Below are 16,088 nucleotides of genomic sequence, written 5' to 3'. Positions count from 1 at the left end.
TGTACAGTGAAGCTAAGAGTGCGTGAATCAGGGTGCTAAGCCAAATTATCTGTAAATTTCTAGATAATTGATTAGTTTTTGGAGAAATTCCTGAGCGGTATCAAGATACCAAAATTGCTAATTACGGGAAATTCATTTCACGTCACTCGTAATTGAAAAGATTTAATTAACCAAAGCAAAAATTAAACACAAAATTCGTAACATTTCCTTGTTTTTTGATCTTTAGAATCTTTTGTACGTATTAATGACTTCCGTATGCAATTTTTTTTAAAAGAGCTTTAGAAATTAAATTCATATTTCCGATAAGTTTGTTTCGCTACTAGTAGCCAAGTTGCGAGGGAACAATGTTATCGAGCTAGCAAGGCTGCCTGTCCATACGTTAGTTAGACTTTGAAACTTGGCCGCCCGAGCTAGAGCGAGCTCGAGTCGTCAATATTTCGATCGGCTTTGATATATTACTTTCAAGAAAACTTTTCAAAAGGGGAGAATATCTAGGTTAATTAATATCGACGTGAATTTTTGCTAAGCCTAAAATGGTGAAAGCTAGGGCAAAGTCATTCAACGGAAGGCTATTCGATACTGCGAAATTCGTGATGGTAATTCTGTATGCGTATATACAGGGTGTTTCTGATAAGTCTGCATGCATAAATTAAGGGGGATGTTCTTTGGGAAATCGATTTTGAGTCGAAAATGTATAACTTCTATCCATTCCATTTTGTTTTCCACAAGGGACACTGTTTCAAATCGAGTTATGATTTGATTGGGTGTTTTAGGGATGACCCCTTAATTAATTAAATTGGAAATCAATGTCTTAAATCAGTTTCTTAATTAAATTTAAGGGGTCATCCTTAAAATACTCTGGATGCAATCTTAACTCGAAAACAGTGTCCCTTAGGCGATAGAAGTTCGATTTTTGGACTCAAAATTGATTTTCCAAAGAACATCTCTCTTATTTTATGGATGCAGACTTATCAGAAACACCCTGTATATATACATACATACATCTTTATTTCTTCTTAAAGTTCTTTGCAACTTTCAAAAGGTTCTAAATTAATATTGAAAAATGCACTTAAAGTTAGGGAAGAATTTTAGCTTTAAAGGTTGAATGTAATATATAGTCTTAAATTTTTTTATATCAACGTCAGCTGGTACGTATCAATTTTAATATAGCTATCTATATCTTGGTTAACTGATTTTGAGCTAATAAAGGGGAAGGTACGATGAATGAAATATAATGATGACGTTACCCATTTACTCCGTCCCATAATGCCTTCACTACAGTGGCTGTAAATCAATGAATAACTATAGCTATTTGGCCAAAGTATTCTCTACCCCCACAAATGTTTATACGATGTTTAAAGGGATTGTGTAATGGTTTGATACAGTTTGATTTTATCTGTAGTAAGCCTTTTATCTTTCAAACCTTGCCCGTTATTGTTAATTTACTATTGTCTATATAATTACTCATTTAGATTATAATTAATAATTACTGGAAGGGGTTTTGTTTTTATTAGTTTTAATTATACCTTCTCCCGGTTTGCAAGGTCAGCCAGAAGTTTAGTACAATGATTTGTTTACCTTGACAATATAGGCCTAGACCATTTCAGAAATTACTTGCAAAGAAGCAAACGCACATGAGCTGTAGGCTGCCCTGTTTAGGTTCTAGACTTTTTGGACATAAAAAAGGGGGTAGGTAACCCTCAGTATCGTCGGGACATACATGGGGGTTGATACATTGCGCACCCCTCATCATCCTACGAAAAGGCAACGGCGCAGGCGCCAAAAAGCGAGATGGAAGGCTAAATTTCACCCCCCCCCCACTTTTTGTCTTTCCCTCTTCTTCGCGCTCAGACGCAACGCCAGACATAGTACAATACACGCTACCTCTGGCGGACGGTTCTTCTTGGCGCGAGAAGGGAAATAACTCAAGAAGGTCACCTCCCCCGCTCCTATTGAGGTTTGCTTCTCGTATGGAATTAATGGACGCGTCTATCGCGTTTGTTTTTTTATTTATGTGGTTGCTAGTCCGATATCTTTGACGCTGTCATTTTATTATCTCTTTAGGCGAAAGTTACTACGCCCTTAAAATATGAAACTCATTTAAGAATATAGCGTTATTAATCACGTTATTTGGCCCGAAGGAATTTACAATAACCGTAACGTTGGCGCAAATGGCCATATCTAAAAAACCCACCCTAAATTCTCCTTTTAAAAAATACGTGCTGGAATATTTTAAAACAAAATTTATCTTGTTTCCTCGCCGAGTACTTACGTAATCTGCTATAATCTTTAATCTATAACTTTTCGCTCTGTTAACTTCAACAAATTGGTTAAAAAAATAAAGAAAATACCATCTTCCAAAAGTAACTTGGGTATTTTGGAAAATGTGAACTAGATTCAAACAAATTCAATACGAAAATAAGAAGGCTTACTTTTTAGACAAGGTGTTTCTGGTAAGTCTGACATAAATTAACAACTGATTCCCCTTAATTTATGGCAGACTTATCAGAAACACGATTCTTTAAGTAAAAATAGACGATATATTAAACACTGTAATTGGTATCAATAGAATATGAGTTTATTTTTGGATAACACAGATAACAATAATTATAATAAAACTTAAAATAGAAACGTTTATGCGCGATGCAGTTTTCTTAGTACGTTCACTGATTTAGAAGCAATATACGGAACTACAGTAGATATACTACAATATTTTTAATGTTCGCATTTCTCTCTATTAGCTCAGTTTGGAAGGACAGATATGGGTATAATGGTAAATGTTGTGTAATGTATTGTGTGACTTGGCGGAAACTGATGGGTTTTTTTTCTCTAACTTCCTCGTGTATTGAATCGAAAAACCGCTACATTATGTTTGGTTTGATAATTATTATAATAGCGTGTTGTTATTATTACGCGTATCATTCGCAGAGTTCCACCAGTTCGCATCAGAAGATGAAAAAGAAAGATAAAGAAGCGTTACAAGATGTTAGTATCACTTTTCTTTACTTCATTTTACTGCACGGACAATTTAAAGTCCTTGAAAATTTGTATTACGTGAAAATCGTTCCTTTTGGTCGATATCGTCTGCTTATTTGATCTTTTCACCACGTGACAATACATAGTTTTCAGACTAGGAGGATTGATAACATTTACACCAGGAGGCCAGATTACTTGGTACTGCACTTTGTTCGTCAAATAGCCTGGCCTCCTGGTATCAATCCTCCAAATCTGAAAACTATTTGCGAACCCAAAGGACACTTGTGAAAGATTCAAACATTATTACTGATCATAACCTTGGAGGGAAGAGATGATATGGAGTTGTAATGTTAGCGGGACATGCCATGCGCGGCAATGAAAGTCTCCCTGAGTACCTCGCGCACGACTACCTTTTGGTAGGGAACCTTTAGGCTGGTGGGATCACTTCATTGCCGTAGATAAGGTTACAGAGGCTTCGTTATAGGTATGGAGATCGCTGCTCCATCACACCTATCTCCTCCAAGCCACAACAATTGATAATCTTGCCTTTCATTGGTCTCTTGATGGCAAAGGCAAAATAGAATTATATTTAAGTGCTTCATGTTGTCTTTGCCATAAACGAAGAGCATTCCAAAGAGCTCTTTCACAACCAGATAATCTTTGAACTAATATGTCTTACCATATAATCATTTCAATAGGTTCTACTCGGTCCTGGACCATACCCTTTAGTCGTCTTGCCACCCGTAGGTGGTTACTGGGTGGACAGGGGAGATTCCAATCTTAGTAATTGCGACAGTAACGGCAGTGGCACTTCCGTCGGAGAGTCTTACAGCGATGGTCGTTTCGTTCCCCCAAACGGGACACCACCTCCTCAATCGCATTTCCAGCACCACCACCAACTCAATCACTCTTCGCACAATCACACCAACCACACCACGCAGTTACAGCAAGCACCCCAACCACAGCCCCCTCAATATCCACCTCCACCACCTCCCGTCTCTCACGTATTGACTAGTTCAGTACAGTTCAACCAACACCACACCACGACGACAGTGAATAACCATCAACAGTACCACACGAACCACTGCCATTATTATCAGCAACGCCAATCACCTTCTTGCTGGTTGAGCAGATTCGAGACGGATGAGACCGCCAAGCTTTATCGTCGCTTCTTCCTTGGAAAGGTATGTACAATTGCAAACCAGACTTCGTATCAGACCACGCGGAAAATGTTCTGCCGAATTTCTCCCTTGTCTTATCGGTTCCAGACTAGGTTGGTTAAGACTCCAGCATGGACCATATATGATAGAAATTTCTTTCACACAGAGTAAATCAAAGAGCACACGTGATAATTTCTCTAGGGCGCGAAAAAATTGAGAATCACATAAAACTCAAATGTTTATATAATAGATCATGTTCGGACTAGTGTTGCCAGTCATTAGTGAGTACAATTCATCTGTTAACTACTACAGAGTGAACAAAGCTAGCTTGTAGTTCTTGTCGATAAAGTGATCATTCAGTTCAAACCTACACTGGATGCACTACCAACCATGAAACGCGGTTAAAGTTAGAGACCATTTCAATGTAACTAAGAGGGAAAGACACGGGGGTAAAACTTTGCCTTCCACCCCCCTTTTTGGCGCCTGTGCTGTAGTCTTTTTGTGTATCATGAGAGTGCGCAGAGACGAATGGCGATGTATCAACCCCCTTTTAAGTCCCGATACAGAGGGTATACTAACCTCTTTTTTACGTCGAAATGGTCTATGGGTGGTCCTTGACATCTGCCTAGAGATGAGAGGGAAAATTCGACCTTCGCGAGTTAGGTTATTGCTACTTAAACCAGGTACGTCTCTACAACCAGTATCGTTTCATACTCCTGGGTGTGACTTACTCCTGCTTCTGCGGGTTACCGACTGTTTGGGTGGCGGTAGAAGCAGATGGTATGGGTTCCCACAACACACACCCCTAACAACACTTATCTTGATTTTAAGTATATGTAAGGAACTAGCTGTTTTCAGGGTGTTTTTTGTTTTGTTTGAAAATAACAAGATGCGATGAAGGTTTTAGTTTCGTCTTGTAATCACGATTAGGTTACATATTATTTGGGTTTTTTTTTTGGTATTGTTTGAGGTTGTGCACGAAATACTAGTCATGTGGTTAGGTTACACGATACGTTGTATTTCTTGACTTGTAATCAGATAGCCAATGAGGGATTTTATACAGTAGATATGAGAAAGGTCTGTAGTTTACTCGCATCGCAAAGTACAGGGTTTTTACTGAAAAGACGAAGACATAATGATTTTGAATATCTGGGAAAGTTATTGTTAGCCAAATTCCCATACAAATAAACCTTTAACCGAAATTGTGGAATAGAAGAATAGGTGTTCATTGTGCGGAGAAATGTACAGGGTTCATATAAACCTGGATAAGCTGAAAATGTCATTGAAAAAATCAGTTTTCAATTAAAAAAAACTCAGGGAAATTATTTATAATTTATAGTAAAATTTACGGAAATCTGTGAGGGTTTTCCCTTAAAGGGGGTGGCTGTGACTAGAAATAACCAATCCCGAAGTTATTACTCCAAAAATAGACCCACTCCTGCAGTTACGGTGGCCTTGCACCTTCAAATATATGAAGAAAAAAAAACCTAGAAATTTCGGGGAAATTGGTTTTCCAAAATTAGTATGAACCCTGAATGTACAGTACGTTTCTTTGCAAGCCTCGTGAATGAACCTTGCATTACGAATCTATCTCAAATTGCAACTGAGGGTTAGGACTATTTAAGAGTGCAGTACTTACATGAATCGCTGCTTATAAATAGATTTAATTAATATAAACCAATTATGTCGTTTGTCATAATTTAGGAGCATTTCAATTTCACCGCATTCGACGATGCGATGGGCCCTATTGTGATATCCATAAAACTAGAAGCGATAGCTGATCAGGAGCATTACAGAATACTATTGAGGTAAAAACGATTAACCTTTTATTACAACACAATGAAAGAATATGATCGTGCCTTAACAATTAATGTGTCTTCTTCAATTGCAACGACAATTATATATATATAATCCTTTCTCTCCATAGGACTAAATCTGGTATCACGCACGACCTAGTTCCCTCTACCTTTATTGGCGAGTGCATCAACCCAGTCAGACTCGCTAGAGTAGGTTTTCATTTCGTTTTTAATTTTAATTTCATTGTTAACTATTCAAATTTTCGTAATTATTAAATGAGGGTTTTGCGTGTTCTTTTTTTATAATTGTTTCGCAATAGTTGTTATACGAAGAAATCTCAACGGACCATTTCTACCCAGTGTTATTCCCTAAGGCGTCCGATTTGATGGTCGCTTATGACGAACATGTTCTAGTCAATAACTTCAAATTCGGAATCATATACCAAAGGCAAGGTCAAACGACCGAGGAGGAAATGTTTGCCAATAATCAACATAGTCCACAGATGGACGAATTCCTAGATATGTTGGGCGATAGAGTGAAATTAAAAGACTTCAGAGGGTAAATATTTAAATACTTACGTTACTTGACCTGATTAGCTTTTGGGTTAAATCAGAGGGGTATAATAGAAGAAGGATGACACTCTGTACCCTCTTAATGCTTTTACAATTACCCCGATTTTTGGTACACTAATCGCGAAGAGAAGTCTTATATACTTCTGGTTAATTTTATTTAAATTTGATTCTTTTCACAGCTTTCGAGGTGGTCTCGACACGCAGTTCGGTCAAACCGGTGATGAGTCGATTTACACTCAATTTCAGGGCTACGAAGTCATGTTTCACGTTTCTACGCTTTTACCATTTACGGAAGGCGATCCTCAACAGGTAACGAATACCGTCAAGTTATTATTCCTAGATGTTTATCGCATGCATTGTTCTTAACGATTTCCAATTGGGTTTAAAACGATTTCAATTAACTGGAGACTTTAGGGTTGTAACGATTTATCATTAGCTCTTCGTTACTACATTTGGCTTAACGATTTTGCACAAATTTAGGCTTAGGATCAAGATATGAACATTAGGCTTAACGATTGTCGATTGTGTATTTTCATTTCAGCTTCAACGCAAGAGACACGTAGGAAACGACATCGTAGCCGTCATATTCCAAGAAGGCAATACGCCTTTTATGCCCACCATGATTGCTTCCCATTTTCTACACACTTTTATCGTGGTACAAGTAGTTCCACCCGAAGAAGACGAACCATCAGTTCATCTTCGAGAAAAGAATAAAATTCTGGAAGAAAATGGGAACCACGTAACGCGGACTGAGGTGCATCACGGGAACGGATGCGAGTCTTCAGTCACCCTTACGTCAACGAATAAAAGTGGGCGAGTGACAAAGTACAAAGTGTCGGTGACAGCCAGGGAAGACGTTCCGTATTTCGGACCAACGCTCCCGTCCAATCCTATTTTTGCCAAAGGACCCGAATTTCGGGAGTTTTTATTGACCAAGTTAATCAATGCCGAGAAAGCCTGCTACAAAGCCGAGAAATTCTCCAAGTTAGAGGTAAGTCTTAAATGTTTTAGGGGTACTTATGGGTAGTTTTAGGGGTACTTATGGGTAGTTTAATTTAGGGGTACTTATGGGTAGTTTTAGGGGTACTTATGGGTAGTTTTAGGGGTACTTATGGGTAGTTTTAGGGGTACTTATGGGTAGTTTTAGGGGTACTTATGGGTAGTTTTAGGGGTAATTATGGGTAGTTTTAGGGGTAATTATGGGTAGTTTTAGGGGTAGTTTTAGGGGTAATTATGGGTAGTTTTAGGGGTACTTATGGGTAGTTTTAGGGGTACTTATGGGTAGTTTTAGGGGTACTTATGGGTAGTTTTAGGGGTAATTATGGGTAGTTTTAGGGGTAATTATGGGTAGTTTTAGGGGTAATTATGGGTAGTTTTAGGGGTAATTATGGGTAGTTTTAGGGGTACTTATGGGTAGTTTTAGGGGTAATTATGGGTAGTTTTAGGGGTACTTATGGGTAGTTTTAGGGGTACTTATGGGTAGTTTTAGGGGTACTTATGGGTAGTTTTAGGGGTACTTATGGGTAGTTTTAGGGGTACTTATGGGTAGTTTTAGGGGTACTTATGGGTAGTTTTAGGGTTACTTATGGGTAGTTTTAGGGTTACTTATGGGTAGTTTTAGGGGTACTTATGGGTAGTTTTAGGGGTACTTATGGGTAGTTTTAGGGGTACTTATGGGTAGTTTTAGGGGTACTTATGGGTAGTTTTAGGGGTACTTATGGGTAGTCGTAACTAAGTAAAACCTTCTTCTGTTGACCAGAATCGAACGCGAGCGGCGCTTCTTCAAACGTTGTACGAAAACTTGAAGGATAAAACTCAAGATTTTTGCGGTCCAATATCTTGGGTTCATCAGGATAGCGGCAAGAGTTGTTCCTCGTCGACACACAACAGTATACCGGAAACGAACGGCCATCATACTGGAAGTCTGAAAGAAACTAGCGGAAACCACCACCACCATCACCATAGCACTAGTGGAGGTAACAGTGGCGGTACCACACGCTTCTTGGACTCTGTACGAAAAGCGCTGAGTGGAAGAAGCAGGAGTCAGTCGGTGGAGTCGAACCTAGCTGGAGCAACGCCAAAGAGGTCATCTTCCAGTAATAGCAGCTTAACGGGTAACGCCGGAGGAGTGGCCCATTGTGGAGGCGGTGGGAGCGGAAGCGGGGGTGAAGCCACGCCCACGACCATGAGGGCTAATCCTAATAGGACTATACACCAAAGATCACCCTCTCAAAGTTCCGGTAGCAGGTAATTGATCATTAATAATTAGATTATAGAACGATCTCACCGGTAAATTGATTTGAACCAGCGTCACGATCGTGATATCGTTCTATTTATAAGATTTTCTTTGAAACGGTAGTTTACTTAACTTATTCCGTCTGAAAACAAACAGTGGGTCTTACAGGGACAGTCAACGCGGCTCAGAAGTAATGTCCTTGGGTTCTTTAAACCGCGGCCGAGCCAATAGCACGCCGGGAACTCCCGTTTCGAGTCCCGGAACGCCTCCCCTACTCCATTCGGTGGGTAACTACATGCCACCTCATTCTCCCGGACCGATTCTCCAAAGTCTGGCGTTTGCCACCATCTCCGGACATTCCGAGTCTGACTCCTCCAGTCTGAACAGTCTCGAGTTGGACGGACGGGCCAGTAGCGTCAGCGGATTGGTTGGCAACGACGGAACGCGTCATTGCAACGTTTTCCAAGAAGGTCGGAGCGTTTTTACTTGTCCCGTCATGATGAGTTCGCATTTGGGTGGTCCGGAAGACTCCGATACCGGTTTGGAAAGCATGTCCTCGTCCGAAGCCTTCATCAGCGTCGGAACGGCGACTTCCCAAGATCCGTTGTTCGGCAATTGCTCGCGATGTTCCGAAGAGAGTACGCAAGCCTTGAGGGCCGATATTGATTGTAAGAGGAGTCGATTCTTATTTCGATTTCGAAGTTCAATGGATTGATTGCTTAATTAGACGTTACGTTTTGTTCTCAAATCATGATTGTTTAATTTCTTCCCCCCACCCACCTTGTTATTAATTCTTCGGACCATAAATAGCCATGCAGAAACAGTTGGACAATTTGAAACAAGAAATTAACAAGCTCAAAAGTGACAAAATGGATTTACTCAAACAAAATGTGGTGAGTTTTCGTTTGCCCATTTAAAGTTTTGTTCATCTCTATTTGTCGCGGGCTTGCGTTAAGTGTCCGGGCGTGACGTATGTTTGTAATTGTTGCATTTCATCAGTTTCATCTTAAGTCCACATCATTATGATCGTGCGAATGCCCATAGTGCTTGCGAAATTTCGGATCGTGGTCAAATATTTTGCGGGTCATTGTCTACGTCATTATGATCGTGCGAATGCCCATAGTGCTTGCGAAATTTCGGATCGTGGTCAAATATTTTGCGGGTCATTGTCTACGTCATTATGATCGTGCGAATGCCCATAGTGCTTGCGAAATTTCGGATCGTGGTCAAATATTTTGCGGGTCATTGTCTACGTCATTATGATCGTGCGAATGCCCATAGTGCTTGCGAAATTTCGGATCGTGGTCAAATATTTTGCGGGTCATTGTCTACGTCATTATGATCGTGCGAATGCCCATAGTGCTTGCGAATTTTCGGATCGTGGTCAAATATTTTGCGGGTCATTGTCTACGTCATTATGATCGTGCGAATGCCCATAGTGCTTGCGAATTTTCGGATCGTGATCAAATATTTTTCGGGTCATTGTCTACGTCATTATGATCGTGCGAATGCCCATAGTGCTTGCGAATTTTCGGATCGTGATCAAATATTTTTCGGGTCATTGTCTACGTCATGATCGTGCGAATGCGCATTGTGCTTGCGAAATTTCGGATCAAGGTCATTCTCTCTCGATCACTTAGGACTTGGCCTTTCTCGCGTATTTCTCTTTGTGAAGTTCTATGAATACTGTATCGTGAAAATGACATTGTATTGATTGAAGCATGATGCAAGTTATCGATGGTTTTTACCAGGACAGTGTTCATGGGTTAGGGAATTGTGACTCGCGCCTGTCTCAGTAGCTTCGCCGTAATTTTATCTGCAGCTACAATTCACCGATCATTAGTATAGCTTTAAGTGTTTAAAAGACTTAAAAAATCAATCCTTTGTGATTTTGATGAAAGGCGTGTCAGAGAGACATCAAAAAGTTGAAAGAGAAAGAGGTTCGATTGACGACTGACTTGTCACTGGCAAAGAGACAAATATCTCGACTCCATTTGGAGATGGCCCAGGATAGAGAGAGGAATTCTCATTCCCCAACGACCCTTTGACCTAGAGAGGATAAAGTCGATCTTGACCAGTTGGACAAACATTTTTCCTACGCCTACACCTTTTGGTTTTCATAATAAAAAACGATGTGAAAACCTTACGTGAAACTACCAAATTTTTCAGAACGATTTATAGTGATATATTTTAGGACCAGATGAAGAAGCAGTAGGCCTTTTTTTTATTTGATTTACGACTGGACCAATTTATTAAACGTTTCGTTTTTGTTTGATTTACTAATTTTGTTAAATATGAATTATAAAGTGTTTTTAAAAGATCTTTTTTAACCTATTTTTCTACACTAATTTTCCTTTTTTCATAATTTAATATTTAAAATTTTTTAACAAGTAAGACTTGATTGGTTATTGGTGTCATTTGGACCGAAAGGCTTAATTAAGTTTAAGCCTTGGTTCGTAGTAGACATTCTGTTTAGTACGTTACGATACGATTGTCGCGAAATCGGATTAAGCCTATTTAAGACTTGATTGGTTATTGGTGGTGTCATTTGGACCGAAAGGCTTAATTAAGTTTAAGCCTTGGTTCGTAGTAGACATTCTATTTAGTACGTTACGATACGATTGGCGCGAAATCGGATTAAGCCTATTTTCTAATCCCTTAACGAACGATCACCTTTTATAATAAAAGAAAATTTAAATGTTGATTGGCTTTTTCGTTAAAACGTATAATATCTTTAATGCCAAAATTAAGCTTTAAAAGTTGTGACGTCATTTGGAACCATGACACATGAGTTAATAACACTCATCAGCGTACGTGTAATTAAATATTTTGACACATTTTTCAAACTTATGAGTTTCGAAAAGTGCCAAAAAACGAACTGTTTTTGATTCCCATGTAGGCCTTGGCGTAATATAACACTAACACGTGACCAACCAAACTAACTATCGTTAAAGGGAGGTTAAACGAATAAAGATTCGTCGAGAACTCCATACTCCCTTTAAAAAAAAAGTTAAAAATAAACCACAAATCCTTATATATGTTTAAACTAATGACTCAAGTTTATATTAATTAAACTTATTAACTAAGCCTAACGTGGTGGTTAAAAGATATATTAGATGTTGAGCCGTAGTAGCGTAGCCCCCCCCCCCCAAAACCCGCAGTGTTTTTTTAGCTCTATGCAATTAAAATTAACGCCAATTTAAGCATAGTTAACCCAAAAAACAATATGAACAATTAAAATTATTAGAAAGCCAATAATTTTTTTTTGGCTTTAATACGTGTATATAAGAAGAAAAAAAAATAACATAAAAACGTCCCATAAATATATTATATATAAATAAAAAAATATTATATAAATTATATACGAAAAAATAAATAAAACAAAAAAACTTTATTCTGAAATAGTATCGTCCTAAAAAAAGTCAATGTACAGTTTTACGCTTAAAAATATTTGAAACGACGAAAATAATTAAGTTTAATTAAAATGATAATTAAACATGGTATATAAGAGTACAAGCCGCAGCTTTTTTTTTAGAATATCGTAGTTAAAAATATATTCTAAAAAAAAAATAAAAATACCAAATTTAAAATTAAATCTTGGTATTTTTTAAATTAACACAGATAAAAATTAAAAAAAAAATGTTTTTAATAACTATATTAAAAAAATAATAAGAACGTTATAATATTATAATTATTATGTTATACCGAAAAACTGGCCAGTCTATATAAGAAACAAACTATTCTCAATTATTTTAATTTACATAATAATGTTTTTAGAATGCAGAAATTTGAAAAATATACCAAAAATAAAAAAATCTCTCTAGAAAGTTTAAAATAATGCTAAAAACGTAGCCTAAACATACATAGTGACCCCGGTAATTTATTTTGTTTATCAAAGAAAGAAAGAAAGAAAGAAAGAAAGAAAATACAAAAATTTTGGAAAATTTAAAAATATTGGTATGATGATAATCGTTGACGAGCTAGTTTTAAATTTTAAGTGAAAAAAATTTAAAACTGGTTAATAAATTAACGATAAAATATATATAAAATTGTGGAATGTTTATTTATGGAATGTCCCCCAGAGTCTTCACAAAGGCCTAATCGTAATTTTTGAAAGAGAGACAGGTGGTATGTTTATTTATGTAGTGACCTCGTCAACTCGGACTTCCTCAATCATCACACGGAGTCATATTGCAACATCGCAAAGGCCTAATCGTAACTTTTGAATCCTATTTACTACTGGATGAACCGGAATGAACTGATTGGAGGTGGTATATTATTTGAAACTTTTGACTTTTTGAGCACCTTGTTTGTAGGCTTATTACAGAGTTGGCAAAGGCTTAACGATAATTAACTAGGGGTGTATTTAAAGTTCAAATATGCACTAAATTTAAATATTTTGAATTTGAACCCTAACATTTAGATGCAGCTAGTTGTATTATTTCGTGATCGCGCGCAATTTTAAATTATTTTTTTTTCTGAGCTGTTTTATCTGATTTCCAGCCCCATCTACTGTTAAGCCGGCTGCTAACAAAAGTGACAGTTTTGAACTTTTGACCATTCGCGCCTGTTTGCTGTTGCTCAAGTTAAGATCATTATTTAAACGTTTTAATTAAATTAACATCATCAATAGCGTATAAAATATGGCGAGATTGCTAAAGTAGATCAAGACTTTGTTATGAAAACAAGACCAAGGTAATTTGATGCTTTGACCCAGAAAGAAATTCCAAGTTATTTTGGTTTGCTGCCAAAAAAAAAATTAGTTAGGCTTAAGTATTTTTCTATGCCTATTTATGTTACGTTTAGCTTTTAGGTCAAAGATTCAAAGGCGATCCTGAGTCATTGTTAGGTTAGGCTACCTTTAGCTTTTAGGTCAAAGGTCAGCTTGTGAGTCATTAGTTTAGGCCTAATAATAAGCCTAGAGAAATTGTTCTGATAATTATCCTATCATCAGGCAATAAAAGTTAATATCACTTTTAACATTTATTGACACCAATCCTTATCTACAAAATGATGAAATATTATTACTGCAGGTGAATAATTAAATTAAACAGTGATCATTTCTGTAAATAACCTTAAATTTAATAACCATATTGGCAACACTTTTACAATTCAGTCTTAGGCTTAACGTTAAGAGATGTTTTTTTAACCTTTAACCTAGCCTACCAATTTTTATTTGTTAAATAAATTTTGATAATATATTATCGGGTAAAATGACTGACAATAATTATAATATTTCACAGGTTTATTTGAATAATGTTAAATTTTGAATGCTAAATTGAAGACTACGTTCATTTTGTGGATTGTTCGAGGTAAGCGATCAGATCAGCTCTCTCTTGCTTCTTTTTAAGTCCGGCAAAAACCATTTTGGTGCCTGGAATGTATTTCTTGGGGTTTTCCAAGTACTCCCAAAGTGTGTCCTTCTTCCAAGTAATACCTAAGTAACGAGAAAACATGAAAAATTACTTAACTGATAAGATTTAGTTAATTATTTGTTCCGGTAATAAAATTAGATAGGGTAATGGCAGCCCTCTGCCTTTGACTGTATTAAGCTCTATGGGGAAATAACATGGGGTGCCATTAGTCTATTCTACTTACCCTTATTTTTGTTAGCATCTGTGTATGAGAAACCAGCAGCTTGACCAGTTTTACGTCCTATTAAACCATGCAAGTTAGGGCCAGTTTTGTGCTTTCCGCCAGCTTCTACTGTATGGCATTGAGAGCAACGTTGAACAAATACTTTCTTTCCCTTTTCTGGGTCTCCCGCTGGGATTTCTTCAACCATTTTATTTGCAATAAATTAATTGAGCCTATTTAAAAATAATTAATTTAATAATGATTGAAATAGTTGTATATTTAGTTAATTGGGAGTTAAATTAACATAATTAGAAGTTAGAATTGATATTTATACAGATAATTTGATCTAATCTATGCCCTCCAAAAGTTCAAATGCGTTAGACCATAATTGAGCTTATACCTGTAGCTCTAAAACATAATTATTAGCTCCCTAAACTAATCTTCTAAAAAATAGGTCAAATATACATATTTAACAAAAAATACCCAAAAAATTAGACCAAATTGGTCTTACTACGCGTATTTTTGGTCAAAACGTTCGTTATATAACCCTTTTAAAAAATAAGCCACCGGGCTTTAGACCATAATTGAGCTCATACCTGTAGCTCTAAAACATAATTAATAGCTCCCTAAACTAATCTTCTAAAAAAATAGGTGAAATATATATATTTAATTAAAAAAAGATTCAAAAAATTAGACCAAAATACGCGTATTTTTGGTCAAAACTTTCGTTATATAACCCTTCTAAAAAAATAAGCCACCGGGCCACGGAAATCCTTGAATGACCTCGTGCTGTTTTTTTTTCCAAGAAACTCGCCGAGTTAGGCTTAGCATTTTATATCCTTAAATCTAAGTTAACTTACTCTAATCTAAAAAATATCTTCACCTAAGCAAAGACCCGTAAAAATGTGACATAAAAAACACTAAATAAACTAAATGAACCATAAAATAGCCTAGAAAAGTCCAAAAAAGTACCACTGACCTTTAGTACACTCTTTCAAAGTCGAAACGCCGCTGCAGACTGACTTTGGCTTATTTCTGGAGTGGCAAGTTAGTTAGGAAGCTTTGCGCGCGCCAAGTACTGTCGGATGGGGGGGGGGATACTGGGAAAAAGGAGGAAGTACGTAGTAGGGTTGCCGGTGTAATCGATAGATCTGCTTTCGTCACCGCACGAGGGAAACCATGCGCGCGCTAAATGACGCAATAGCTAAGACACCTCCCACTTTTAATTAGTAATAAAACCAACGTCATCATTCCCGGAAAAAAGTGTAAGTTGGCGCGTTACCATTAGTTTTACAATCATTATAACTCTTAGATTGGTTTTATTTTTTGCAAATTATTTGCCTTTATTTTCCTTGGTTAGTTTTATGTTTATTACTGTATTTATTAAATCAACTTTGTAATTGGCGGGAAAATGGAATAGGGAGCTAACAACTGGCTAGGGGGAAGAGATAGTCTGACGTCACGCAGCCCCTCTCTGGTTGGCATTTTTGCGCGTAGAATACTGTTTCCAACCGTTAGGGGATGAAACTCCAGTAAGAGATAGAAGGGTGTGACGTTTCAGGGTCAGAACTGTTAGCTCCCTATAGGAATACTAGATTTAAAAGTGAAAGCGTTGTTTCAGTGGGACTTATGGTTATAAACTTATGGTTTGGTTCAAAAAATTAGTTCAATGTCTTAGTAATCAGAAACAAACCTTTACTTTACCATTTTCTTGACACGAGATGGGGAAATCCGACTTCAAAGTTCACAACGTTAGTGATTAGATTATCT

General features: G+C 37.2%; 2 protein-coding genes across 11 annotated transcripts in view; one reads left to right on the top strand and one right to left on the bottom strand.

Annotated features, from left to right (window-relative positions):
• RapGAP1 (Rap GTPase activating protein 1) overlaps positions 1–12,790 on the top strand; it is a 119,259-nt gene extending 106,469 nt beyond the window's left edge. For 9 of the 10 annotated variants that reach the window (XM_089858730.1, XM_089858745.1, XM_089858723.1 and 6 more), the window contains 11 exons: positions 2,929–2,985; positions 3,675–4,160; positions 5,841–5,944; positions 6,064–6,142; positions 6,253–6,491; positions 6,685–6,814; positions 7,047–7,496; positions 8,265–8,752; positions 8,898–9,409; positions 9,552–9,634; positions 10,643–12,790. In XM_089858730.1, coding sequence (XP_089714856.1) covers positions 2,929–2,985; positions 3,675–4,160; positions 5,841–5,944; positions 6,064–6,142; positions 6,253–6,491; positions 6,685–6,814; positions 7,047–7,496; positions 8,265–8,752; positions 8,898–9,409; positions 9,552–9,634; positions 10,643–10,789 — 2,775 coding nt within the window. In that variant the 3' untranslated portion in view covers positions 10,790–12,790. The remainder of the gene's footprint in view (positions 1–2,928; positions 2,986–3,674; positions 4,161–5,840; positions 5,945–6,063; positions 6,143–6,252; positions 6,492–6,684; positions 6,815–7,046; positions 7,497–8,264; positions 8,753–8,897; positions 9,410–9,551; positions 9,635–10,642) is intronic. The other variant, XM_089858696.1, reaches the window with a different exon arrangement.
• A 1,008-nt stretch (positions 12,791–13,798) lies between these two features.
• Positions 13,799–15,414, bottom strand: LOC149710073 (cytochrome c). The gene is made up of 3 exons (XM_089858904.1): positions 15,298–15,414; positions 14,340–14,551; positions 13,799–14,178 (listed from the first exon to the last, which is right to left on the bottom strand). Exons 2-3 carry the CDS (start codon positions 14,524–14,526, stop codon positions 14,033–14,035), a joined length of 333 nt encoding a protein of 110 aa, XP_089715030.1. The 5' UTR covers positions 14,527–14,551; positions 15,298–15,414; the 3' UTR covers positions 13,799–14,032.
• Positions 15,415–16,088: the final 674 nt, after the last annotated feature.

This window comes from Phalangium opilio, unplaced genomic scaffold, assembly GCF_054372755.1.
Source record: "Phalangium opilio isolate 3A_F unplaced genomic scaffold, DU_Popi_V2 ptg000011l_1, whole genome shotgun sequence".
Classification (NCBI taxonomy): Eukaryota; Metazoa; Arthropoda; class Arachnida; order Opiliones; family Phalangiidae; genus Phalangium; species Phalangium opilio.
Note: the sequence above shows the minus strand (reverse complement) of the source record. Positions and strands in the feature narration are given on the sequence as shown.

Excerpts from the sequence above, each read along its gene's own strand:
- LOC149710073 (XM_089858904.1), bottom strand. The coding sequence starts at position 14,526 with ATGGTTGAAGAAATCCCAGCGGGAGACCCAGAAAAGGGAAAGAAAGTA. Across the intron at positions 14,179-14,339 it reads AGATGCTAACAAAAATAAGG|GTATTACTTGGAAGAAGGAC; the intron begins GTAAGTAGAATA and ends CTCGTTACTTAG.